We start from the raw sequence: 27619 nt of genomic DNA, 5'->3' as shown, positions 1-27619 counted from the left end.
CCCCACTCTTTTTGGGCTCCTCTTTGCCGCCGCTCTTAACGATGCCGGAGGTCGATAAGAGGGCACATCCAACGGACGGCCAGGATGTACCGCCGGCCAGCGACACAGCAGCGCTTGAGAAGCAGGAGATCCCCGTCGGCACGGCCGCCGTGGTCGACAAGCCCGCGGCGGCCGACTTGCCCATGTCGACCACGGCGGCCGACTTGCCCATGAATCACGACGACGGCGTCGATGCGGCGGTGCCTCTGGTGAGCCCCACCTCGAACCAGCTCACGCTCCTCTACCAAGGAGAGGTCTACGTCTTCGAATCCGTCTCACCCGAAAAGGTTCGTAATCCTCCACATCTTATTCACTTAATATTTAGGTTTATATTTATTTTTTGCAAACATTTTATCGTTGGAAATATGTTAATTACTTTTTTTTTGTCCTGCATTAAATTGTTGGTGCGTTTGGTAGTTCCAATGGAATGGGTGGCTTTTACTTTTCAAGTTCCAACATGAATATAATGAAGGTTAACGCAATTAACGGGAAATAAAGAAGCAATGTTTTCTGGATTTGCATTCAAATGCATTCCTAAATATTATTTACAGTACGAACTACATGTATTGGTCAAGATAGGGAGATTTAGACTCTAAATGGTAGTGAATTAACATGCTACTGGACCCTGCATGCTAGGTGGATTCAGAAGTTTCCCTTGTTGGTCACACAAAATGAACACCAGAAAGTTATGTGTTTCTATGGCATTACTATGATTCCATGTATTGTTTGGAGGAGATGGGCAGCAGCTGAACAAAACAATCATCATTTTATCATGCAAGAAGTGGCAACAGAAGGAATATCTGTGGGTCACAAAGACATAGAACTAACCCTGGGACTCTCGGAAGCTTGGAACTATAAAACAAACAAGGGAAAAATTGCAAGCAAGTCAAAGTTGGGTGAAAATCACCATCTATATTCTTGTTAATAACAGCCATTAGCATAATAAAGACCACTGTAATGGTTCCAGAGGTTCCTTCTACTTTATTTGGATGCACAATGGGCACTGACAAAAAGTTGTTGGTTGTCCCTTTTCCTGTTTGGACTGCTACTGTATTACAATAGTAATGGATTTTCTACTTTTTCACTATTCTTTAAATTAGATCTAAAATTTGATATGTGCTATGAATGTTTTATGGTGATGTACGACACCTTAGCAGACTGCTTGGAAGTTTCCTTTTATTAGTAGAATAGATAGTATAGCTTTAAATTTAAATCTTTAGGTTAGTTGAAAAAAAAAATTAATCATATGAGTAGTGACATCATTACAATGCTCCACTATTTTACTGTTATTATCCATTATTTCAGTTAAAAAAGTGACTCGTATAACAACCGCAATTTTACTCTAATCCAGCCAAAGGCTTGACTGAGCAAATAACTGCTAGAATGATGATGACTCTATCTGGATGGATTAACAGAACCATGATTTTGATAGCTCTTTCATTAAATGTTTGCAACCCTTTTCAGACTCTAATTTGCTTTATTCTTGAACCGTGGAAACCTCAGTAAGTTTTCTAATATTTTTAGTTTTGACTTCTAAATCATTAAGTAATTTAATTAGTCATTCAGTTCTTTGTCTGGTGCTCTTCCTTAACAGTTTAGAACTACTAATTAACAACTAAAACAAAAATTGGAGCCCACTTTCTAAAATGATAAGGCAACTAAAGTAAGGAACCAAGGTTTGCCATCTTGGTACCATACATTGTATTGGTACCATGTTAGTACAGTGTTAGTAATACTCGATACGGAAGTCGGTTCGGTGTAACGAGACTCAGTACATCCCTCGTACTGAGTCTTGGTTTAGTACTTCTATGGTACGAGACACCCAGTACCGAATGGTATGCTCCAATATGGTGAACATTGCTTGGAATATTTTGTTTGTGCATGATTTTGTGTATTAATAATGCTTCGTAAGTCTGCTGCCATTGAGCAGCAGTCTGCCTACCTTCTACTTGCAACTTTTTGAAGATATGCTTCTTGAGTAACATGTTTATGCTGCAGGTGCAAGCTGTATTGTTACTATTGGGAGGATGTGAAATGCCTGTTCTAGCTGGCATGGCACTACCCTTTCTGCAGGATGATAGGGTACTAATGTTCTGGTTGAATTGTATGCTTTTGCTTGTTATGGCTTTATTTGCTATTTCTAAATCAGTTTTGGATGATATTTGACAGCACACAACTATGCCAGCAAAGAGGATTGCTTCGCTGATTAGATTTAGAGAGAAGAGAAAGGAGAGATGTTTTGATAAGAAAATTCGATACAATGTCCGCAAGGAGGTAGCTCTCAGGTATCCACAGGGTTTCGCTGCATGGAGTCTGTATTTTCCTATGTTCAACTATCTCTTTGTGAAAACTATCTGACTTATCAATGCCTTAAGTGGAAGTGAAAAGGAGTACTTAGGAAAGATAAATTTGGATGATGATAGCTTTTCTAGTATATAACTTTCTAAATTAGGTTTGTTATTTCAATTTTTCACTAATCTAATCTGGCCTCTATACAAATTGGTTGTGAAGAATGCCTATTTGCATGGTTACCTCATTAAAGAAATCTGTCAGGAAACCAAGGTTATTGCTTAGTGAGAGGAACACAAGATCTGCAAAATTGGGGAATAAAAATAAGTCATCTTGGCCAATTTTAAGGAATTCTACAAAGTGATTCACATGGCTTGTAATTTTATGGTTTGTGATGCAATTAAGTTTGAAGGTCGAGCATTTTTTTTTTTTTTTTGGTACAACGGCGACTCACACACAACGGGAGTGGGTGCAGCCTATAAAATCAGAAAAAAGGAAATAGTGCAAAGGAGAAAGGACAGACACGTGGTTCTCTCAAATAAAACCTCCGGAGTGATAGGTTTCTAAGTTGATTTAATGCGATTTTGGTTAGCTTTCCTTTTTTTCAGTTATTTTGGATCTGAGTCTGAATTTAGGTGTTTAGAAATTTTTTTTGATTATTTTAGATGTCTGGCTTAATGAAAATTGAGATTAGATCTCACTGCAGTCCTTTTATTTTTATTTTTTGTTTTTGTTTTATTTTTGACATGTCTATGACTTGCCAATCCAATGCAGCAAGAGAGGGTCTAACCATTTTATTGGGTCTCCACGATAAGAAAAGAAGGGAGGTGGAAGCAGTCTGCTCTCCTAAAATCCATATGGACTAGAGAGGATGCCTAGTTCCTTTTAGGTGGTGTAAAAAAAGAAAAGAACAGAAGGAAAAGTAATAGAAGAGGAAAGAAAGAAAGGAGTAGGATGCCAGAAGGTTATGCCAAGCCATCCATCCACTTCTTTTTTTCTTTTTTACTCTCTACCATATGTATAAGGACCCATGCAAAAGTGTGTTTAGTCCTATGTTGGCTATGCACTAGGTAGATGTTGGGTACTTATATACAAGACCAAGAAAAACAAAAAACACTTTCTAGCTAGCCTTTTTGGGTGAGATTTTGGATTGTTACAAATAGTATTAGAGTAGATCTGGTCCATGGCCTATGTGGAATTGGGGACACTGCAACATGGGCCCATTTGGACTGACTATGAGATGATCGCGGTGCTTGTGATTGGATTTGTAGTACTTTTGGTAGAATTTGAATTGATCTAGGGCATAAATGTGGAGAGTATATGAGGACCCATGCAGGTATATGTTTAGTTCCACATTGGCTATGCACTGTGCAGATCTTAGGTCCTTATATAGGGCCAAAAAACCCAAATGAATAACTTCTAGTAGCCTTTTTGGGTGAGGTCCTGGGTTCCATTATTATTTGTTAGGAGTCTTATTGTCCTTGAATTAGGTCGGGTGTTTCTTGTATTTTTAAAACACAAACAAAAGTGTATTAATATTATTATTGCAGTGATGTAATAAGGTTTCAGACTTTTCTTTGTTCCTCTTCCACTTTAATTTCTTTTTATCAACTTTTGGCTGAGTAACCTCGGGAAAGACTTGTTCTTCATCTCTGGAGCATCTCTATGTTCGTTACAAGCAGATTTTCTGCAATTTGTTCTGAAATTTTAGATTTTCAGTTTGAATTCAAATATGAATCAAAATTTTAGATCTAACAAATCTTGTAGATAGGCCATTGTAGAACTGGTCCACTCCAATTTGCACTTTTATTTATGAAATAGTGCGATATAGTCCATACTAGCGATTGTTGAACTTATCTAAATCGACGCCAAGTTAGGATGGTTCAACAGTTCAGGTAGTTTCAATTATCAAACCCCTCCCCTACCCCTGGTTTGATATTTTCGATGGTTCGAGAGCACATCCCCCCGCGAACCCCCCCCCCCCCCCCCCCCCCCCCGGCGCCGTGATCAAGAGCCCCCATCCCTACTTGCAATGGTTCAAGAGAGCCCTTGGCCCTCCACTTCTTCGTCTGGTCACTTGCTCTTTTTCGATGCCGCTTCATTGTTCGCTCACTTTGCTAAATCTGAAAGAGCCACCTAGAGGAGATTCACTAGTAAGCCCCCCTCTCTCTCTCTCTGTCTCCTTCCTCCTCCCTGTCCCTCTCCTTTTCGCCCTCTCTCCCTCTCTATTTTCGATATGCCTCGAAACAACATGGTCCAGATCCGTACCATACTGAACCTGTTGTTGGCCGATACGACTTCCGGTATTGGATCGGCGGACCTTGGTCCATACAGTAGAGGAGATGTTGAGCGGCTCAAATTGGTACACTTTCTTCGAAGATATTTTTGCACTTAATTTGAATAAATTGTGGGAGTTAGATAACTTTTTCCAAGTAATTGATTTATGCCAACAACATTGCCATTATGTGATCAATCATATGATAGCAATTAGGATTGTCTGCTTTGAGACATGCTGATTCTCCATTAGGTCTAAATCAAAGCTCGTGTTTTCAATGAGTGCTTCTAAAATGACTTGGTGGGGAACAGTAGAACTTTAAAGTTTAAACCATGATTATCATGTTTTCTATGTTTCTTTGTGGAAAAAGATATGACACATAAGGCTAATATGGATACTTAAAAATGAAAACGGAAATATTGTTACATAGTAGCTTGTTTTGTAGAAGTCATATAAAGGTTTTTTCTTATTGATTCAATTAATGAAAGAATAAAGAGCTGGAAATATGAGTTTCCAATGGTTAGAATAGCTTCCATTTTGTTTTATTTTGGAACGTGCTTTTGATTTGCTTAAGGAACTCCCATATAATTGTTTTTTTCGAGAAAGGTTGTAAAGTGGGTTTCACACGAATTACTATCTAAGTTTAAGAATTCTTGTTCTCAGAAATCTTAGTTCTTGGATCCTTCATCCTTTAGTATTACTCTTGTTCTGAAATCTTTTTCCATGATTTCACTTGCTCTTGGTTTGACTCCATCTGATATCCTTATCTTATTTAATTAAACTCCATTTTTCTACTATTCTACTCGGCTCAACTAAGCCTTAATCCAAACTAGTTGGGCTCTGCTGCACGAATCCTTTTGCTCTATTTGATCTACTTTAGACCTAGTTAATCCATGGATTGGGTCCGGTTTGGTTCATGTAAGAAAGATATGACCTAGACTAAATCTGATTTGTCAAATAGGTCTTCTTCTTGACCCAGACCTGACCCATGGGTTTAAAAATCAAGTCAGTCCAGGACTCACTGGTCAAAATGAGGTCATGCCATGGGTTGAGCCGAGCTATTTGCAACCCTTGCCATAAGAATGTAAAGAAGTAGATCCACCAATGAATTAACAATATTGATAGTCAAGATAATATGGGTCGAATGGTAAAAGATAATGGGGATTTTTGCAAAAACAACCAACCTACTTTTGCAAAATCCCCAAAATAAATCTCTCAATGGCAGTCAAAAGACATTTTGGGTCAAGAAGCGATGTCAGAAACTAGATATATGCTGTGTGAAACACTTTTGACATCTGAATTAGATAGGATTATGCACATAAGATTAGTATGTCATCTTGAAGGTGGCAAATGACGAACTAAACCCTAGGAAGTCTGGGGTGACAAAGCTTGAAGTTCAGTATGCCATCTGGTTTCGACAAAATGGTATGTGGATCCATAGAAGTCAAAACTCAAAAAACTGGCTAATGATGGGAAAATAATTATCTAATTGAAGATGAGAATTCCACCCACTTGAAAGAACTGAATTAGTTTTAGATCAGGATAATGGTGGCCTGAAGGTCATGAGGGAGAAGAGGCTATGTATGTCTTAATGTCTACAGTCCAGAGAAAAAGTAATGTTTGAATAAAAAACCTTTGCTATTCGCTTAAAATGAGAAGGTTGTGGCCAGGTTCAAGCTCCTTGAGGGATGTCATGTTACAACCTTGGAATCTGAAAACATTTCTAGTGCATAGCAAGGTTTAAGTTGTTGGTGTATTAGGCAATAGCTCACTGGTGTGGGTTTGATGATGAAGAGGATGTTTTGATGATTCCATGCTACAATGATAATGTACGGAGGACAAGCTAGCCACTGCTCAAAACAAATAAGAAAAGGCTTTGCAAGGAGGCCTTTGAGGCTTTCTTCATTTGATGTAGATTCCAGAATTTTGTTGGGTCCCTTTGCCTGTAACATCTTCTTTTGTGGTGCATGTATGTTACAGAGTTATAGACGTAGATCACCTGATCAGGTCTTGTCACAGTGAGCTGACATGACTGATGGAACCACATAGTAAGGGATCCTGTCTCTTTCAGTAGGGTCCCTGAGGAATTTCTAAATTTTAAATAATATTTCAAGTTGGATATCATCTTCAGAAAGGCCCCATCGTTCTATCCTCTCTTTGTCATATAACATGGGTGCCAAATCCTTGCATTTTAAGATCTAAAAGCAGTTCAGACACTCTCTTGTATTAGTCTTGAAAATGGAGCTTCCCAAAAGTGTTTTCTTGCATTATTGAACTCATGCAAACATTCCATAATGCATTCATAAAGCAGATGCAAAAAATGCAGAGAGAATATGCTACAATGTTCAACACTCACAAGGCACAAGGTTACAGGCTACAAAACTAACAATTTTCAATGACTTTTATTGATCTTTGCCTTCATGGCCATGTTGTATTTATCATTTGTAAGATTGTTCTTGTCAGGATGAAGCGCCGGAAGGGGCAGTTTGCTGGGAAGGCCAATCCTGAGGATGAGGCATCAGCCTCTTCAAGTTGTGATCCTGCTCAAAACTTTAGTTATGATGATAATCCTCGAGAAACAAAGAAGTAAGTTTTTCCTCATGTTTTTGCTGGCTTGTAAGATTACTTGTTGATAATATTCCTCCTAGTGAATTCACATGAAAGAATCTAAAATAATCCTTGTGACTTCACATGAAAGAATTTAATGGCTTTATTTGATTTCTTGCTTGCTTCTTGTTTGCTGCTTAATGTCTATGTGGTTTTTGCAGTTGCCAAAACTGTGGCATTAGTGAGAAAATGACACCAGCAATGCGTCGTGGACCAGCTGGTCCAAGGTCTCTTTGCAATGCTTGTGGATTAATGTGGGCAAACAAGGTTTGTGCAAATTTTTTGTCAATATTAGTATGGCTTTATCTTGATTTAAAGACTTTTACCTCCATCACATGGTTGATTGTAGCCTTTTGTGCAAGGTATACAAAATCGGTACCGAGAACCATACCAGTATGTTACTGGTTCGAAATGGTACAGTACATGTCCTATATCGAGCCAGGCTTCTAATACCTTTTCCGATTCTCAACCACGGTACCACTTAAATCCATGTCGTACCGGGTGGTACGGGTTGGTTCCATTTAGTTCAGATTGGTATGGATTAGCGAACATTGATACCATGGTTCGCCATACTGGTCCGAACTGCACGGTATAGAGCATACCGTACTATATTGGTTCGGTATCGGTACCTGGTACGGAAGGTGTACCGACATTTGTTATGCCAAAAAGATTCCATACTGATACAATGTTAGTGTGTCATCGGTATAGGGTCCGACATCGAAACGACGAACCTTCATTGATACGATACTTGTACCTTATTGGTATGGTACAATACGGTATAGTGGTACAACCGACTTTGCTTGTATGCCTACTTTTTGACTAAAAACTAATTTTGAAAGTATCATCATTAAACACTTACAAATTTCTACTAGTAAATTTGTTTCAAACTCAGCAAAGGCGAGCACTATATCATATATCAATGACCTTGAACAAGTGGATGGTGCATGTATCCTTCATTCCTCCATTTGGTGTTTCTTGATTGACTAAAACTGTGGATAGGAACCTTTTTATTCTTCATTTGATTATTAACTGGTATTATTGTTTTTTGGGTATCATCATATTTTGTCATTTGTTTGACTTCATTAACTTCTTATCTATCAAAACTGCCACTATTGTGTCATTATTTGATCACCTTACCTTAGTTGTAGCACTTCTCTTTCTCTTTGTGATCATCCACATGGTGTTCTCCAAGAAGATTTGAACTCTCTTCAGGATGCCTTGTGTGATTATCATCATATTTTATCATTTTTTAACTTCATTAAATTATGTATCAAAGTCAGCACTGATATGTCATTATTTGATCAACTTATATTGTTCTAGCACATTACTTTTTATTTTTTATCGTCCACATGGGGTTCTCCATGGAGATTTGAACTCTCTATAGGATGTCTCCAATGGTTTACCATTCAACTTGGTTTCAAAAACCCCCATAACATCACTAATCTTTTAATCATTACATGTAGAGCAATCATCATGATGACTACCTTTCATTTTATTTGACGGCATAGCTCATATTTGCAAAGATGAATGTATATCGTTTAAGACTGAGTCATTACACACTCTCTAGCAGAAGTATCATTTAGTGGATGATTTAATGGTTAGACATGTCCATTAAAAAATGATCCCAAAGTAAGGTTTGGTAGGCTTTAAATTCAAAAAGGATCCTCCAGCTTAATTCTTGAATAATGGAAGTACTTTGGTTTATGAGCACACCCGTTATGATACATATTTTGGTGCACAGTATCTGGGATGGGCAGGCAGAGTGCATCCTCAAGAAGTATCCAGATGTGTGGGTGAGCATTCTTTTCTGCCCTGGTCTAGTATTTTTATAGTCAAGAGATTCATGTGAAACTCTAGGAGATGATAATTGACTTCTTTCTTCCATCTCTTTGAGATGCATGAAGAGCATCTTTACGATGAGATGATAAGAAAGGTATTCAGAATGTTGCAGTCCTGAAGTCTATACATCTGGAATGAGCACTAGTTTAACTTCGTTTACAAATACATCAAGAGGAATTGGAGATTAAGGTGAGGACTAGTTTAATTACATTTAGAACTACATCATGATAAATTAGGGATTTAAGGGTCAGCATGATATGATATCAAGATCAGGGGTTTGAGGCTGGGTGTCATATTTCTGAATACGTTAGATGATCTGGATGATTTTCTGAGAGGTAGTCCATCCTTATGGGTCCATGGTCATCAGTAATTGGAGACAATGGCTGGAGCTAAAGAAGAGCATTCTTGATGTAATTCTAGTCTAGGTGAGAACATCTAGATTGAACTACATCTACACAAACAGAATGCTAGGTAGGATAGCAAGCGTCATCAGAAATCCTCTATATCTTGATAAGCAGACAGCCAAAAGAACATCATTGTATGCTTGCACTTGTGTCAGTGAATTTGCCGGACTATATAGAGGTTGATCTAGAGAGTTTTGGGTCAAGTAGGACTAGAGGCCAAATACATATCTAAATTGCAAGCCTGCGACCATGGGGTTATTATCATTTTACCATTAAAGGTATGGTGATGAATCCATTTTGTCCTCTACAAGCTAGAGCAATGTTGATAGGACAAGCAGGAGAAAGGAACAATATGAATTTGGGCAAGGAATACACAAGTCTTGACAATGGAGCTGTCCTTAACATGCCATCTATTCCTCTCTCACCTAAGAAAAGTAGAAAAGAGTAACGTAGATCTAAAAGTTGAGGTCTTCCTTTGTTGTCTTGGGGCCTCGGAGAAGACAATGGATTTGGTTGAGTTGAAGGGGCCTTAGGAGCTGATGTTTGTTTAGTTTGCTATATAATCTTGGGGAGTCGGTTCGGCCAAGGTGTAGTTGTTCCCCATGCTAGCATAGCGGCCGACTCTATGAAGTGGGTTGTTCTAATATATGAGTTCTTTGATAGGCCTGTGCTTCTAGGGTAGGGGTGCTAAATCAAATTCATCCAAGAAAGGTGCCAATTAGATTATGTTACTTGGACTCTCACATTCACCCCGTAGAACATGTCAAATACTTATCTTCATATTGGATAAGAGCCAGAATTCTAGACCAAAACTATAACCATAACCATTCAGAATTTTCCTAACTATTTGGATTATGGTTTTATGGATTCTCATTTTCAAAGTATTTTTATTTAAGGCTAGCTCTGATGTTATTTTAAGTTTCTTCATATCATTGCTTACAATCTCTCTCCACAAATTAGAGCCATCTCTCTTTGTTGCTGTCTCCTCATATCTTCGTTGCATAGGTTCATACTATCTCAATCGATTTTTCATCACTTTGTTCTTAGTTTCCGCAACTCCTATAGCTCCTCTATTATTACACCTGCTTCCCAATCTATTTTTTTTGGTTTTACCACACATCATGCTCAACTTGTTTTAATGTAATATTAGAAATATAGACATATGATATTATATAGTTGTCAGTTTTAGAGATCAGCAGATAGTTGGCCTTCCTAACAAGTTGTTGGATCCCACCATAGTGATTTTGGAAGAAGGCTTTATTGTTTTTAGTACTTAGTTAAGGATGTCAATTTTAAAATAACTATGTGAATGGACTTTTGTTTTATCTTTAACCTATTTTTGGATTTTAAACAAGGAAAGTTGATGCAGCATAATATTCAAAATAACCCGCGGAATCCACCAACGGGGTGTTGGAATCCACCAACAAAGACAATATAAGAGAAATTTTTTTCATTCAACAACCAACATGTTAACAAGCCCTACTAGCCTTTACATAGGCAACATGGAAAGAGCAAATCCCCAAAATACCCCCACAGAGAAAAAAACCCAAATACCCAACAAATAAGCTCTCACTCACAATCCATCACCCAGCCAAAGTGTCACCGGGTGGGCTGCCTTCCTGTGTCTGCGACTATACATGTGCCTGATCGAAGATTTAGGGCTGGTGTCCGCACCAACTCTCTCGAGGTGGGAGAAACTTGACCCCATCGAGTGGGACAGCGGGCGGCTCTGGTGGTGCTCCAAAAGATCTGGTGGTGTCTGCACCAACTCTCTCCGGATGGAAAGAAGTCGACCTCGATGAAAGCGGCTCAGTGTAGCCCTGGTAGCACTCCAACAAGTCCGGGTCGATCTGCTGTAGCTCCTCGCGCGGGATCCAAGTATAGTCGGACTTTGGTCGTCCTCTCCAACGAACCAAGAATGGCTGAATGCTCCCATCACTGGCCTGGTGGAGGGTGACGACCAAAATGCGGTGAGTCGACTTGTCAAAGCTTGGGGACCTGCTTTCAGCAACTTGTGGGCTGGACCAAAAGAATTCGGTTGATCTTATGGTGGACTTTCAGGGTTGCGGCTCAGGCCTGATGGGCCCACGGACAAAAAAGGAGAGAGTAGACTGGCGGCGGGGAAATTGAAGAGAAGGTGGCGCGGGGGAGAAAACAATGGTGGCGAGGAGGGAAAATGGTGGAGGAGCGAAGTGGTGGAGAGTGTGGGGAGTGCAAGTAGGGCCGCAGGTTGGGGAGGCGGGGCTGCGACGGAGGGAGATGGAGCCTTGGCGGAGGGTGGCGAGGAGAAGGTAAGGGCTCGGGAGAAGGAAAGGGAAAAGATGTGAGCTTTTCGAAGTGGGGAGGAGGACGGAGATCGAGATGGATTCTCAGAAACAGGAGGACAATGACGACCACTGGAGAGCCGACCTGAATGGCCGGAGGCGGCAGCGGCCGCGGAGGAGGTGGTGGCGGCAGGAGAAGGAAAGGGCTCGGGAGCGTGCGAGGGCTCGGGAGCAGGAGAAGAAACACAGTGGCACGCACGTGACTTATGGGTCACGTGAGACCACCTCCTTTTCTTTTTTTTCGGTCACGTGCGAATCACGTGCTCCCTCTCTTTTTTTTGCAAATCACATGCGAATAATGTGTTTTTTTTTTGTGCTGATGGATTCGGGCTAAAAGAGGAGGGTAACAGATCAGAACTTACCCATTAAGTGGACCCGTTAGGGTTTCTTCATCTTCTTCGCGAAAAGGGATCGAGAGGGGGAAGGAGGCGGCGGCGGCTTCCACGGCGACGACCCCGGCTTGTGGCGACGACGAGGACATGGCGGCCTGCGGCGACGATGTGAAGACCTCGACCGTCCTCTCGGTTGGGCTCGTCGACGAAGATGATGGAGGCTGGAAATTTGGCGGGCATGGCGTTGCGGCTCGATCGAAGCTCCTCGACGGGAGAACCTCCTAGATCCGGGCAACGGTGGCACTCGAGGGTGGGCCGCTCCTTGGATTTGGTTGAAGCCGGCCCGGACATAGCCTCCCCTTAGATCCGACTGACGGGAGGAGGCAGTGATTGTGGTCGGTGGCGGTGTCGTTGACGGGCTTGCAGCGACAGGCGACAGTCGACCACGACACCCACGGGCGGCGATAACAGGCAGGGAACCTCGGGCGGCGGCATTTTCTTGGGGATGTGGCGCCTCCGACGGCGGGCTCGGGCCTTCACTGGGCGGTGGTGGGCGGCGAGGATGTTCACCGGTGGTTCGGGCGTTGCTGGTGGCGACTGATGGCGATGGTGGGCCAGGTACGACAATGGGTGGGAAGGATCTTGCTGATGCAGCACCGAGACGGGAGAGGGCTGTTGTGGCGATAGATTAGAGAAAACAGGGGAGGAAGAAAGGAGGAGAAGAAGAGAGGAAGGGGAAAGAAGGAGAAGAAGGGAAGGAGAGGAAAGGAGGAGAAGAGACGTGGGGAAAGAAATTCTTAATTCACTTCATTAAACCCTAATCACAATGAGGGTCCCCTATATATATAGGGCCCAAACAAGAAAATTAACACAACCCCTTACCCAAAAATAATTTTCAATAAAGCCCAAAATAACACAAATAAAGCCCTAGAACAATAAAAAAAATGTAAACAAGCCCAAAAATAAAACAAAAATAGAATCAAAATAAAAATGGACTAGACGAGCAGATGACCAGCTCTGATGTTCCCATCAACTCAGCTCGCGAAATCCACGTCGCATCCGATTTGGGTTGACCTTTCCACCGAATAATGTAACGCCGGTAACTTTCTCTCCTAGTAGATATAACCTACTCATCTAATATATGTTCTATGTGTTCTCTGCATGCATGAAATGTTGGACGTGGAGGCTCAACAGCAGGCAATGGGTCAAGGTGATCAACAAAGGCGGGTGTATCAACAAAGGGGTCAGAAGGAATGAATGTTGTCTTTTTGTATGGGACTAAATTTTTAATATTAAATGCCGCACTAATCCCATAGTCTTTGGGAAGATCTACAACATAAGCATTCGAATTGATTTTCTTTAGGACTTTGAACGGTTCCGCACTATGAGCTTGCAACTTTTTGAACGTTTCCGAAAGAAGTCGTTCAGGTTTAATTTTCACCATGACGTAATCTTCTACATTCAACTCTTTATAACATCTGTGCAAATCAGCAAGAGATTTATATTTTAAGTTATTGGAGTGAATACGTTTGCTGATTTTCTGATGCGATGAATGCAGATGTGATGCAAATGATTGTGCAGACTCAGAGACTTTATATTGATGAGACATGAAAATCAGGTCTATGAGTTGTCTAGGTTTGTAACCATTCACCACTTCAAAGGGACTCATGCCTAAGCACATATTGACCAAACTATTATATGCAAACTCAGCTGTCGGTAACACTAAATTCCAAGTCCTAGCATGCTCACCCAAGGTTCGTTGTACCGGTCGGTACCGAGCGTACCGTACTCGTACCGATGGATACCGGTATCGGTATATCGGTACGGTCGGTACGGAGCGTACCGTACCGTACCGACACTCGGTACGCCTATACTAGTGCGGTACCGGTACGGCGAACCTTGCTGCTCACCTATCAGATATCTTAAAAGATTTTCTAGACTACGGTTAACTTCTGTTTGGCCGTCAGTTTGTGGGTGATAGGTAGAAGAAAATTTCAATTGGATGCCCATCATGTGCTAAAGGGTCTTTCAAAAGTAACTCATGAATTTTACATCCCTATCGGGCACAATAGATTTTGGGAGGCCATGGAGTTTAAAGACTTCGTCAAAATAAAGTTTTGCAATCCTAGAAGCATCATAAGTCTTAGAATAGGAAAAAAAATGAGCCATCTTGAGAAATCAGTCCACAACTACAAAAATGTAATCGTGTTTGGTGGAAGTACGTAGAAGCTCTAACACGAAATCCATACTGATATCTGGCCAGGGATACTCGGAAACGGGTAGTGGAGTGTAAAGACCAGTGTTCTGTTTACGTTGTTTGGCTAGATGATATGTGCGGCACTGACCGATAATTTTGGCCATGTCTCTCTTGAGACTCGGCCAGAAAAAACGTCTCTCCACCATAACAATAGTTGTCTCTTCCGAAATGTCTAGAGAGTCGTCTAACATGTATTTCCCATGCTAGAAAATCTCTTATGAGGTTCAAGGGATGCACAATCGGTCGAAGCGAAAGTGGTAATCGCTATATAGGAATAAATCATTTTGTTCTTTCTCTACTCCATCTCGTAGGGTCAGGTATACTTTACTAAAGTCAGGACAAGTAGTATATTGTTCCTTGATCCTCTCAAAACTAATTACTTCAACCCTTATCACGGATAAGAGGAAGATCCGTCGACTGAGCGCATCAGCAGCTTTATTCTCAACTTCAGCTTTATGTTTCAAGACAAAAGTATAGGCTTGAAGAAACTCGATCCATCGGCCATGTCTATGGTTCAGTTTCTTTCAGGAGTTGAGATGCTTTAAAGCCTCATGGTCTGAATACAATACAAATTCTTGCGGTAGCAAATAGTGTCGCCAATGTCGCAAAGCTTGCACTACCGCATAGAATTTCTTATCATAGGTGGAGTAACATAACCTGCCGTTGCTTAATTTTTCGCTAAAGAATGCGACAAGGTGACCTTCTTGGCTTAACACGCCACCTATGCCAACGTTAGAGGCATCACATGCAACCTTGAATATCTTTGTGAAATCAGGAAGGCGCAAAATAGGAGCTTCGGTCATCCTTTTCTTAATTTCATTAGATGTTTGGGATGCCGATTTAGTTCAGATAAAGTCTCCTTTCTTCGTGCATCCGTAATGGAAGACATTATCAAACTAAAATTCCTAATGAAGCGGCGATAGGAAGTAGCCAATCCATGAAAACTACGTACTTTCGCTAGGATCTTGGGCTCAGGCCAGTCTACTATCGCGCTTTCTCCGGATGAGCGGAAACACCTTTAGAAGACACTATGAACCCTAAGAAAGTGACGTGATCGGTCAGGAAGGCACACTTCTTGGGATTTGCAAAAAAGCTCTCCTAAGGACATCACAAACTTGCCTTAAGTGTGAGAGATGGAGCTATTGAGTTTAACTATATATGAGGATGTCATCAAAATATACACCGACAAATTTATTCAAGAAAGGTCGAAAGATCTGTCATCACCTTCATAAAAGTACTGGGAGCATTTGTTAACCCAAACGGCATAACTAACCATTCGTAAAGTCCATCTTTGGTTTTAAAGGCAGTTTTCTATTCATCCTCAGGACGAATCCGAATCTGGTGGTATCCACTCTTCAGGTCGATCTTGAAAAAGACCGTAGCACCAGACATAAAATCTAAGAGGTCGTGCAGCCTAGGATGAAAAATGGATACTTAACCTTGATTTTATTGATGGCACAGCTATCAACGCACATCCTCCAAGAACCATCTTTCTTGGGGGTGAGTGCGGGTACAGCACAGGGGCTCAGGCTCTCACGAACATACCCTTGTGTGAGGAGTTCGTCAACTTGACGTTTCAGTTCACTATGCTCGTTTGGGTTGAGCCTATGATGGGGAAGATTGGGTAAGGATGCTCCAGAAACGAGATCAATTGCGTGCTGGATATCACGCATCGAAGAAAGTGTATCCAGAAGATCCTTAGAGAAAACAAAGTGAAACTCCTCCAGCAAGGAAACTATTGCCGGTGGATTCTCGAGGTCCGACTCCACATTGATGACTCTAGCCACAAGGGCAAATATAGGTGATTGGCTTTCGATATCCTTCATTACCTCTTTTGAAGTAATGATGTGAAGTGATTCATCTTTTTGCAAAGTGGCACTCTTCTTTTCAGGAGCGGGCTCTCTAGGAGGCAATGAGTTCAGTATAATTTTCCGACCCTAGAACATAAAGCTACACGAATTCGAACGTTCATGAAGTGTGATATCCATATCGTATAGCCAAGGTCTCCTCAGAATGACTTGACCTACATCCATCGAAATGCAGTCATACCAGATTTCGTCTTTATAAGATAGAAATTGAATCGGGACGAGGCATCTTTTCGACACAGAAATGGATGTCTTATCTACCCAAGCTACCTTATACGGATTGGGATGGGTAGATTTCAAGCCGAGGCGGGAGACAACACCGGACGTAATGGCATTGATGCAACTCCCGCTATCAAATAGGATTTTGCACATTTTACCATTGATCTTAACGAGAGTGTAGAATAGGAAGGTTCCACGCCAATCTTGCTCAGTTTTAGTCTGGGCGAGGGTGCATCTAACCATATGAAGCCGAGGGTTTTGGTTATTTGGATCAGTGAGCTCCTTTTGTGGTTCAGTCTGGATAAGCTCTAATCTAGCCTGTTCGTCTTGAAAGTCTTCTGCATAGTCTTCGATGTTTGGCTCATAGACTTCTTCGACATACTCATTCTCTTGGGTCGCAGCTTTTAGTTCAGTCATTAGGTAGGTTTTGGCATTACATTGGGATGCTATATGGCCAAACTTTTGATATCTAAAACATTGGGTTTGGTTTTGAGGAGGGTTGGGACCTAATATGCCCTTTTCTTTATCATTTGAAGGGTTTGGAACAGGCATCGGGGATACCCTAGTCGGTGCTTGGCTAGGACCGGGCTGGTTAGGAGGATTGGAAAGCGGTATGGGTTGCGGGAGATAATTTTGATTAGGTCAGGCTCCTGAGGCCATGGGTCAAGAGTCGATACGCCTCACTACAAGGGGCCGTAAGAAACTATCCACATCTTGAGCCAACTGGTATGGTTGGCTAAGAGTGGTAATCTCTCGTAGGATAAGTTCTTTCTGGATCTCCTCTCGGAGTCCTGCCCGGAACCTAGAGAGGGTAACAGTCTCCTCTTCTATTACACCACACTTCATATGAAACTCTTCAAATCGTGCGATGTAATCAGCGACAGTCGATGTTCCTTGAGTTAGTTTCTGCCACCTATCTATAAGACATTGTCGGTAAGAAAATGGCAGATACTTCTCATTCAACTTTTTCTTCATATCCTTCCATATGGTGATACGAGGAAGCCTTTGTATCTCACGCATATGTTCGACATTATGCTAGTACCAGTGAGCTTGCCCAATAAGCTTCATCTTAGCAAATTGCACCTTGCGATTATTGGACATCTCATACCACTCAAAATAGTTGTCCATGCCTGCTCTCCAATCAAGATACACAGTTGGCTCTAGTTGACCAGCAAAGGTAGGGGCATCTACTCTTACGGTTCGCAGTAGCCTTTCATCGAGATCGTGCTGGTAATCGGAAGGCTATTAGTTTCTAGGAGGATGGGGAAGGCCTGCAGGTGGTGCGGCCAAACCGAATTCAGGTCGAGCTACGATTGGGGTTTGCAGTTCGGGGGTCCTAATGTGTTGCACTAGCGCATGGACCTCTCGTTTGAATTTTTCATTTTCAGCTCGCATAGCAGTGAACTATTCCATAAGAACTTGTAGAGCTTCGGAATCCATGGTAGCTAAGGGAGCTTTAGGTTGAATGAAGTGGTACTCCCTACCGCTACAGATTGGCATGCAATGACAACGCTAGTTGATGATGTGAAATGGAATGTTACTAATAAAACCTAACTGACCAAATGTGATGCAAAACAACCTACTAATACAACCTATTATAAATTCAGAAATCAACAAACTTTCACAAAAGTAACTTACAATTAAATATTATCGATTTATACTTCAATTACTTCAGAATTAATGTATGAAATTAATCACTATAAGAAGTTAGGTTGCAAGCACGTATTACAGTAATTCTAATCCTAAAGTAATATGATCGAAGGATGTTGAGAAACGTCCTGTCGCTAGGGTGTGCTAATTTAACATCTAGATTTAGATGATAAATAGGATGCGTTTGGTAGTAGATGTTTTAGGTTTTGAAGTTTGACAGCAAAGTAAATTTTCAAAATGGGGCTATCATATAGAGAATTAGAATATAATTAGATAAACAAGCCCTAAAGAAGGAAGAACCTGTTACCCGTTGTGGATGCAGTCAATTGGAAGCGTCCGTTGTGGAGTCTCGAACGCGAAGAGGATGACGGGCGCAGTGCAGAGAGCTAGCTGGAGCTGTGGACCCGGATTTGTGGCAAGGTGGAGCTCTCGGGCTCTTGGAATGGCCAGAGCAATATGCTGGCTTGGGCTTGAGAAAAGGCATGCGGCCGCTTGGGCTTGGGCCGCACTCAAGGAAGCGGGCGCGCGGTCCCGAACCTGCGGCCGCTTGGGCTTGGGCCGTGCTCAAGGAAGCTGGCGTGTGGGTTGGGCTACCGGGATGCGAATGGGGGTTGTGGGTTTGGGTTTGAGACCTGGACCCAGAAGACAAAAGGGGTGGAACTTGACGGGGTGTGGGAGGTGCTATCGCTGGGGAGATGTGGCTGAAAAAGGGTTGCAGGGGAAAATGATGAGAGGAAAGAGGGGAGGCCAAGGGACGATGAAGGGAGGGGAAGGCTTGACGAGTGGGGGAAGAGGGCGCGACGGCCCTAGAGGAAGGTTGGGGTTTTGCTTCTCAGATGAAAGGCGGTCGAGAGGAGGGGAAAAATAGAAGGGGAGAGGGCAGCGGATGGTGATGGGCGGCGGAGGAGCAGTGGCGGTTCGAACGTGGGAGGGGCGGTTGAGGATGGCGGGGCGAGGGAGGTGTTGGCGAAGGCGGTGGATCGCGGGCGGTTGGCGGCAAGGGGGAAGCGGCAGTGGAGCGGCGTGGAGGGGACGACGCTGCGAGCGGCGTCGGAGGATGGAGAGGCGGCGCAACGGCGGGGCGTCGACGGCGGCAGCAGTGGTGGAACCCTAACAGTAGGGTTTCTCTTCATCGAGAAGAAAGAGGCAAGCAGTTTTTTTTTGGACAGCATGTGCAGGTCACGTACTTCCTCTTATGTTTTTTTAACGTGCGGCTCAACACGTGCGGGAGCGGAAATTTTTTTTCCTTCTTTTTTTTCTTTTCTTTTTTTTTCTTTCGGAACGGATCCGGGTTAACCAAAAAAAAGAACTAGCGGGTCTGGATCTTACCCGTTAGCAACTTTAAACCTCCCGATAGTTTCGGGAGGCCGCGCCGAAATTTGTGCCGGCAGCTGCGGGCGAATCTCCGTGGCCTGTGGTGGCAGCCGGCGACCGGTCACCAACTCCGGCTTGTGGTCATGGGCTCTCTTCCTTAAGAGCGGTGGCCACTGTTGATCTGTGACTGCTACAGCAGATCTGAGGACTCCTTTTCCTGTGGTGGTGGCCTGCGGCTGCTACGGTGGATTTGAGAGCAGAGACGAGAGAAGGAAGGTGATGCTCCCTCTCTTTTTGGCGACGCGAGTTGCGCGTGGGCCTTCGACATGCTTCGGCGTTCGCGGCGCGATGGGTACAGTGAAGAACTCGTGCGGCATCCAGGGACGTGGAATCGAAGGCTGCTCTGCCATATACCAGGGTCTGATGATTTGGCACAGAGGCAAAGCACGGGCTCTGATACCAAGCTGATGCAGCACTGAGACGGGAGATGGCTGCTGTGGCGACATCAGAGAAAACGGGGGAGAGAGGGAGGAAGAAAGGAGGAGAAGAAGAGAGGAAGGGGAAAGGAAGAAGGGAAGGAGAGGGAAGAGAGAGAGGAAAAGAGACGTGGGGAAAGAAATTTTTAATTTATTTCATTAAACCCTAACCACAATGAGGGTCCCCTATATATAGGGCCCAAACAAGAAAATTAACACACAACCCTTTACACAAAAATAATTTCCAATAAAGCCCTAAATAATACAAATAAAGCCCTATAACAATAAAAAATGTAAACAAGCCCAAAAATAAAATAAAAATAGAATCAAAATAAAAATGGTGGACTAGACGGGCGGATGATCAGCTTTGATGTCCCCATCACTGGCGCAAGGGTTTTTTTGATGTTGGAAATGTTGTCATTGTGACTGGTGGAAGGAACAGGGGACGTGTGGGTGTTATCAAGAACAGGGAGAAGCACAAGTGGTTTTCTTTTTTTTTTATTGTTCTTTGTGTGAGAACCGAGAGAGAGGGAAGAGAAAAGAGATCTAGGGCTTTGGCAATAGAGGCAAAGCCAGAGGCTCTGATACTAAAGTTGATGCAGCACAATATTCAAAATAGAACTAATCCACGGAATCCACCAACGGGGTGTTGGAATCCACCAACAAAGACAATATAGGAGAAAATTTCTTTCATTCAACAACCAACATGTTAACAAGCCCTACTAGCCTTTATATAGGCAACATGGAAAGAGAAAATCCCCAAAATACCTCCACAGAGGAAAATACCCAAATACCCAACAAATAAGCTCTTTCACTCATAATCCATCACCCAGCCAAAGTGTCACCGGGTGGGCTGCCCTCCTATGTCTGCGACTATACACGTGCCTTATCGAAGATCTCGGGCTGGTGTCTGTACAAAAAATGTTTATTGAAACACCTTGACCAAAAATCTTCCATGTTTTTGTTTTGAAATTTTATTAGAAAATGAATAATACCATTTGTTGAATTGTATATCTTTTTTTCCTTTTCTCAAGTTTTAGACTTGCCTTGGTGTTTGAATCCAATTCTTGCATCTAAGTCCATGCACAGTTGCAGGACCGGCAATTTCTTCGAGAAGGGGCATTGTGAACAACTAAAGATCTTTGAATATTTCCTAATAAAAATTTTAGCAGTTTAAATGACTAAATTGGTTGCTTATATCACTTAAATAGTTTCTCGTAATCAACTCAGCATGTTACCGCCTGCTCTATTAGTCCATTAAGAAGAATAGAACATCAGATAGCAAATAATTATTGTAACCAATGGATGTTATTTTGTTGAGGTCACCTTTTCAAACAAATTTCTATAATTTAATTAACATAATAGACACACATGAGATGTATTGATCACAACTTTCTTAGGAAATCATAGTTTCCAAATGCATCCACAAAGACACAAAAAAGAAATAAAGAAAGTTTCCCAAAAGCAAAAATAAGACCTAAGTAAAGCTATTTTTTTGAGAAGAACTTCAAGAAACATTTAATAAACATGAAGCCATTTTTACAACATTAATTCCGAAAAATAGTTACTAAACATGAGATGATTTATGGAAAAGAAGGATATGAGAGTGAGGGCATACTAGTTATTCGTGGTTGGGATTAGGAAGGGAATGAAAAGTGGGCACCATGTTGGATGGGAAGAAAACTTAAATACATACATACATACATATACATACGTATACATATACATACGTTTATATATACGTACATGCATATACATATATACATATACATGTATGTATGTATGCGTGTGTGTGTTACCCAGTTACGATCCCAAAGTCTGAGGTCTTGGAAGGGGTGAATTGGGGACAATGCTAATCAATGGCATTTCTTTTACCCAAAGTGGCTGCTCCAAGACTTGAACTTACACCATTGCACTTGTCTGCCCAAACATTTTACTATTGTACCAAGCAATAACCCCTTATTTATTATATATAATATAGCCATGGCTACATCCTTTTTTTTTTGAATTTCTTTCTTCTTTTCTCCTTTTTCACAAGCTCTATGAAACTCCTAAAAAAAAATAGAGAATAAAAGAAATTAAAGCTTTGCGTAAAAACAAAGTAGTGCTATCACACTACCACAAGATTGTTTTAGATGCTTATTGATTATAGATCAGTACTTAGGCAGCAAAGGAGGGCGAGGGGGATGCTCCCCACCAGATATAGACTTCTATATTTAGAATATCTAGGTCCCTAAAATTCTGAAAATCATTATAGCATTCCCTCTGGCATGGGTACTATGAAGCAATTAGGTGGCCAAATAAAATAGGAATACACTGTTTTCTTTTCATGAGCTAATCTCAGGTTTGATTGGTAGGGAGACTTCCGGAAAGCAGAACATTGTTATTATTTTTTCAGAAAAATGTTTATTAAATGTAAGTCATTGCTGATATTGGTTTCAGTCAAGACTGTGCCTTGAGTGGAACTATGGATTCTGAAATTGCCATCCACCTGGATATAAGAGGAACAAGCATTGGGCTCAAATGATACTTGGGAATGTGATGTATATGGACTTACTAATTTTTCATCCCAGGGGGTGCTTTTGGAATGAAAGGGAGGAATAAGAGCATGGAATGATATAAGGTCCAGAAAACCCAAAGTGAAATATCTTTCATGTGGGAAACTTGTGGAAGAAAGGAATTGAAAAGGAAATAAAAGAGGGAAGGATAAGACATTGCCGAAAATCCAAAATGACTGTAGAGTGACTTGAAGCATGAAGAAGAGAGGTGGAAGAAACCATTTTTGCCCCCTTCAGTTTTAAGATGCATAGTTATTAGACGCTGACCAGACAGGCTAATCTGATGAAAAACCCAATGAACCCTGCCTTCGTCCAGTTTGGGTCACTTAAAAGACCGGATCTGCATTTGATCCGAAGCCTGACTAACTTGACTGGATTTAGGGTGTCTCAGCCAATCTGGCAGGTTTCAGAGACCCCAGACTTGGGTCATTTTATTTAAAAAGAAGAGCATCATAAAATCAGTAGAAGATCTAAATTGAACCTGGACCTACTGTAAGATGCTTAAGTATCTTAACCATTAAAACATGCTACCAACTTATCCTATTATCATAACAAAATATACTTATAAGTTATAAATATAACTATTTTAATTTAGTTTTTATGCTTTTAGTCTAACTGGTTGAACTGACGATTGGACCAGTGAATCAGTTATCCTCCTTGTTTGGGTCATTGTCTGGTTCAGTTCTAATAAATATGCTTAGATTATTTTGATACAAATTAACAAATGATAGCATGTTGGTTCTATGGGTATGCATGCTTTGTAGTTGGGTTTTCTATGGATTAGAATATCTATAGCGAACGAAGAGTCTCAGAGATTAGATTGGCTTTACTGTACACGCCTGTGGTGCAACAAGCCTAGTGATTAGCATACAGTAAAAGATTATTGATTAAAAAAAAAAAGAAAAACATATTCACCCACAGAGGGGAAATAAACAGTATTAGTTAAACCCTGGCTACTCATCTTGTCCAGCAAGAAATGTGCTTGCTCACCGTGGATAACCATGTTCTCTGCTATGCAGCAGAATAAAGTGAAAACCATGAATATCGACGAACCACCCACCGCAAAGCTTTTGAAAGCTTGACCTCCTGTCATTGACAGATTTTAGCACAGTCAAGAAGATTGCTATGTGAAGGATGCTGTTATAGATTATGGTGAAGTACTGGGTTAGAAGAATCGGATATGGTCAAGCTTCTTAAAGGAAGAGATTTCACTAATTGCATGAAAAACCGATTTGACATTTATGTGCATTTATACAGAGTTGCACAAGGTGGTGGATGGAAGGAGGAGGGAATATAATTCTTACTTTGCTGTGAGTGAGATTAAATTCCGAACAAATAAGGATAGTATGAAGAAGAGAAAAAATGTTAATAAATTTGTTCAGCCCAAAGAGTGCCAATTGAAGCAGCAAATCTTTAGCTTCAAGCGAAGATGTGCCTCTTGACTTGGAATATATGGTAGTGACCAGAGAGTCTGGAAGAATCCTCTAATTTCATGTGCAGGTAAATCAAAGAAGGTAGGACTACAGTGTTGAATGCTTTAGTATAGAACTTGTGAGGTTTTTGTGTTGGAGGGGAGTGGAACAACAAGTGCTTTTCAGGGAGGGTCTCATGTTGCACAAGATCTATTTGATCCAGATTTTGTGAGTGTTCCATCTGAATAACTTTTTACTGCCCAAGAAAGAACTGTGATCGCTTATGGTGTCTCATTTTTTCTACACATTGACTGTACGAAGACCTCTTAGTCTTTAATCTACCTCCATGGTGTCCTGGTCATCCCATCACACGTTTTACTGAGGACTGAGGAAGGTGCTTATTTGATATCTCAAATATTCTTCTCCATTTAGTCTGTATCTTGTTATTGTTCAAAGGAAAATGTTTCCTGCTGGCTATGTATTAGCCCTGCATCTTGAATGGCTGAAAAAGGGACATTTGCAGTTCTGATGGGATTGGACCTAACTTTCCAAATAAAAACAGAGAAATAATTAGGGAAGGCAGACAAGTTAGGTAGAGTATAAGTTGGATAATTAATGGGTTTCGTGCATGGTTATTAAGGTGGTTATGAATGGAACTAATTTAGGGCCTGTTGGTATTGCTTATGTTTTCTGTTTTTGTTTTCAGAGATACAAGAAATGAACTAGACTGAAAAACATGTATAATGAAACCCTTATTTTCGAATTGTTTGTAACATATTTAGAGCTTTTGGTAGCAAAGATTTGTTGTTTTTTGAAAAAGTGAAAATAAAAGCAAAGAATAGCAAAAAGATTTGTACATATGTTATCTGCAACATCAATCTCCTCGTGTTATTTGATAATTCTAGAGAAACAGAAAAACAAAAAACAACAATACAAAAGAAGTCCTTAATACTTATTTTTTTGTGCTGTGATTAAATCATTTTCATTCAACCTACTACTAAGATCCACATTATATTCAAATTTTGTAATTCTGTCTGCAAAAATGGTAATTTTATTTTGAAATTTGGTATTTAGTTAACAGTTGGTCTGTTTCTGTCGTGACCTGAGACATTCACTTGATTTTTGACATCTGCAGGGTACTCTGAGGAGTGTCTCTACAACCTTCAAAATGAGTACCCAGAATCCTTCCAATCCAGATGAGAAGGTGGGCTGTTTGCAGCAATATCAGGAAATTCTACAGAGCAGCGTATATATAGATGGTTAAATTCACTGACATACTGACAAGTTTCTTTCTTGCACAGGTAGGACACATTGGATCAGAAATGAAGGATGACAAGAAGGCAGTTCTTCCATCAAACAATCGTGATTCAATTGTGACCTCCGCTGAGATGTGAGTGCTAGAAGCTCGTAAATATCTACAAACTAATTTTATGCGAAACTGCAGCTGTATCTACTTTTTGATTTCCTTGTTGAGAACAGTGCAAGGATACTGGCAGATATGCAGTGTGAACTGAAGACATGAACTTGTGTTTTAACAAAAATATTAAAACAGGTTGATAGTAAATAATTGGGAGGCTTCCACGATCTGTAGAAAATATCTGTACTTACAGGATATTGGAGATGGCAGAATTTCTGGTGTCCAAGCGTACATGATCAACATCTTCACAAGAGTGCCATGCTTAACCTGTTCGTACTGAAAACTCTATGACTGGCTGGGACTTGATGCAAATCTCTAGAACTCTAGATATCCTTGAGGATCCTGAAAAATAAACAAATCATATGATTTTAGCACTAAGTTACAAGTTATATTCAACTCTGTTGTGTTGCAGAGAGTCTAGATCAATATTTTGAATGTTTTGAACAACGGGGCTCAAGAAGTCGATTTGCTTACATGTTAAACCTTCTGAGACATTGTTCCTTTTAAGAAGTGCAGTAATCTAACTTGAACGGTTGTGGATGGTTTTTGTAAGGCTGACACCTAGACATCTTGTTTGTATCCATAGATGTAGAATGATGTGAGAACAATGGGCCTGTACTTGTTAACCAACGCTTTGAGATGGCTTATCTTTAATACATTTTGGTTTGCTTTGTCTGCTGCACAAACAAAGATAGGATGAAGGATCCTGGTTCAAGGTATTCGTTTCTTGCTGATGCAAAAAGCTTATGAGAAAACAACTAGTGGCCTAAACAAGTTTATCCTAAAAATAAATCACAACTTTAAACCTTGCAGTGCATTCTGACGAGTCTGCTTATGATTATAACAAAACTAATGAGGCAGATGGCATATGAAGGCAAAACTTGAAAGCAAGAGATTGACACGTGAAGGAACTACAGCCTTTTCCTGACAAGGCTCATTATAACTGAAAACCCAGAGCCTTGTAGCTCCAATTTGTGCAGGTGTTGTTAACGTTACTAAATGGGAAATTTTGGAGGCTTCAGTGGAGTGGGAAGTGGCGGTCTGTTTCTATCAATCTTATTCTTTTACCTTGTTTGCTCCCCACGGACTCTGAACTCTAGTGTCAAGTAGCTAGAGAGCTTGGAGGACCATGGCCCCAATGCTCACAAGGTGTTGCAGTCTGAGGACTGTCAAATGAACAAGGTGTTTGGGAATGGTTTGTCTTCAGCTCCGTAACGCCCTTCACCATGGCAGTGCCATGAATAGTGGTGCACCATCACCATGTTAAAAGTTACTTCAATATGCTCAAATCATGATCTTAGGGATTGGATATCATCATGCCATCTTAAAATCTTTGCTATCAACAGGAGCCCTGGGGGTGTAGCTGCAGGTTAGAAAGTGGCAAAGGTTGTATCAGAAAGTGGGTCAAATCTTGAGGTAGGGGGCCACGGGAGTATTCCTTTCAAGCTTGGGCATGCCATGAATAGGCGTTGGTCTATGCCTATGAGTTATAGTGACTAACAAAAAGACTTGCTTCATAAATCTTCATTATAAGTCATAAATTCTTTGGAATTTGATGGCTAGGATTCTCTTTCCAAACTCATAAATTCTTTGGAATTTGATGCCTATGAGTTTGGTGATTATTCGAACTAGGAAAGTACCCTGGGAAGTAGGGATGAAGATGGAGTTGAGGAGAAATACTTGAGAACTAGGAAAGTCTTCTTGAGGAAAGGTAAAGGTGTAAATAATAAAAAAAATAGTACGCTCAGATCTAAAAATAGAAAAAGATTATGTCAATCTATCAGGACGTTTTAAATAATAAATAGTTTAACAATTTATGATACTCTCTTATTTAGCAAGGCATAGGTCTGTTCGGTTTGGTGTAAATAGGTCATATTTTTTTAAATTAGGTTGTTGTGGAAACTCACTTCAGCTTTAGTTGGGTTAACCAAATACATGGAGTGGGCACCATATAGGCCGAACTGAGTACGTATGTCCACTTACAAGCAGGGGTGGCAATGGGTCGATTTGCCTCATATTTTGGTCGGATCAAGAAAGAACAATATACAAAACCATGATCCAAACCAGAATCGACCCAACATGAGTTCAAGACCTCTCAACCCATATCTATCCATGGGTCATTTCAGGTCACCTGTTTGATACTCATATTAATCTATTTTGCAAGATTGAACTCCTAATAGATAAAGCCTAACGTATCAAATCCAAATTTTATAATTTTATTGACTAGCTTTCAAAATGATTTAAACAACCAGTACTTTTAAAATATTAACCATTCAAAATTTTTATCCAAAATCATAACTCAATCTGACTTGAATTATTTTGATTCAAATATAACTATGCTC

General features: G+C 41.0%; 1 protein-coding gene across 1 annotated transcript; it reads left to right on the top strand.

The window, feature by feature from the left end:
* On the top strand, window positions 1-25948 carry LOC103696109 (GATA transcription factor 19-like). Its single transcript, XM_008777638.3, has 8 exons — window positions 1-326; window positions 2038-2121; window positions 2209-2324; window positions 7067-7189; window positions 7372-7477; window positions 24996-25064; window positions 25162-25250; window positions 25413-25948. Exons 1-8 carry the CDS (start codon window positions 42-44, stop codon window positions 25555-25557), a joined length of 1017 nt encoding a protein of 338 aa, XP_008775860.2. The 5' UTR covers window positions 1-41; the 3' UTR covers window positions 25558-25948.
* The last annotated feature ends 1671 nt before the right edge of the window (window positions 25949-27619 follow it).

This window comes from Phoenix dactylifera, unplaced genomic scaffold, assembly GCF_009389715.1.
Source record: "Phoenix dactylifera cultivar Barhee BC4 unplaced genomic scaffold, palm_55x_up_171113_PBpolish2nd_filt_p 000444F, whole genome shotgun sequence".
Taxonomy (NCBI): domain Eukaryota; kingdom Viridiplantae; phylum Streptophyta; class Magnoliopsida; order Arecales; family Arecaceae; genus Phoenix; species Phoenix dactylifera.
This window is presented reverse-complemented; position numbering and strand designations above follow the sequence as displayed.

Excerpts from the sequence above, each read along its gene's own strand:
- LOC103696109 (XM_008777638.3), top strand. The coding sequence starts at position 42 with ATGCCGGAGGTCGATAAGAGGGCACATCCAACGGACGGCCAGGATGTA. Across the intron at positions 327-2,037 it reads AATCCGTCTCACCCGAAAAG|GTGCAAGCTGTATTGTTACT; the intron begins GTTCGTAATCCT and ends TTTATGCTGCAG. Across the intron at positions 25,065-25,161 it reads CTTCCAATCCAGATGAGAAG|GTAGGACACATTGGATCAGA; the intron begins GTGGGCTGTTTG and ends TTTCTTGCACAG.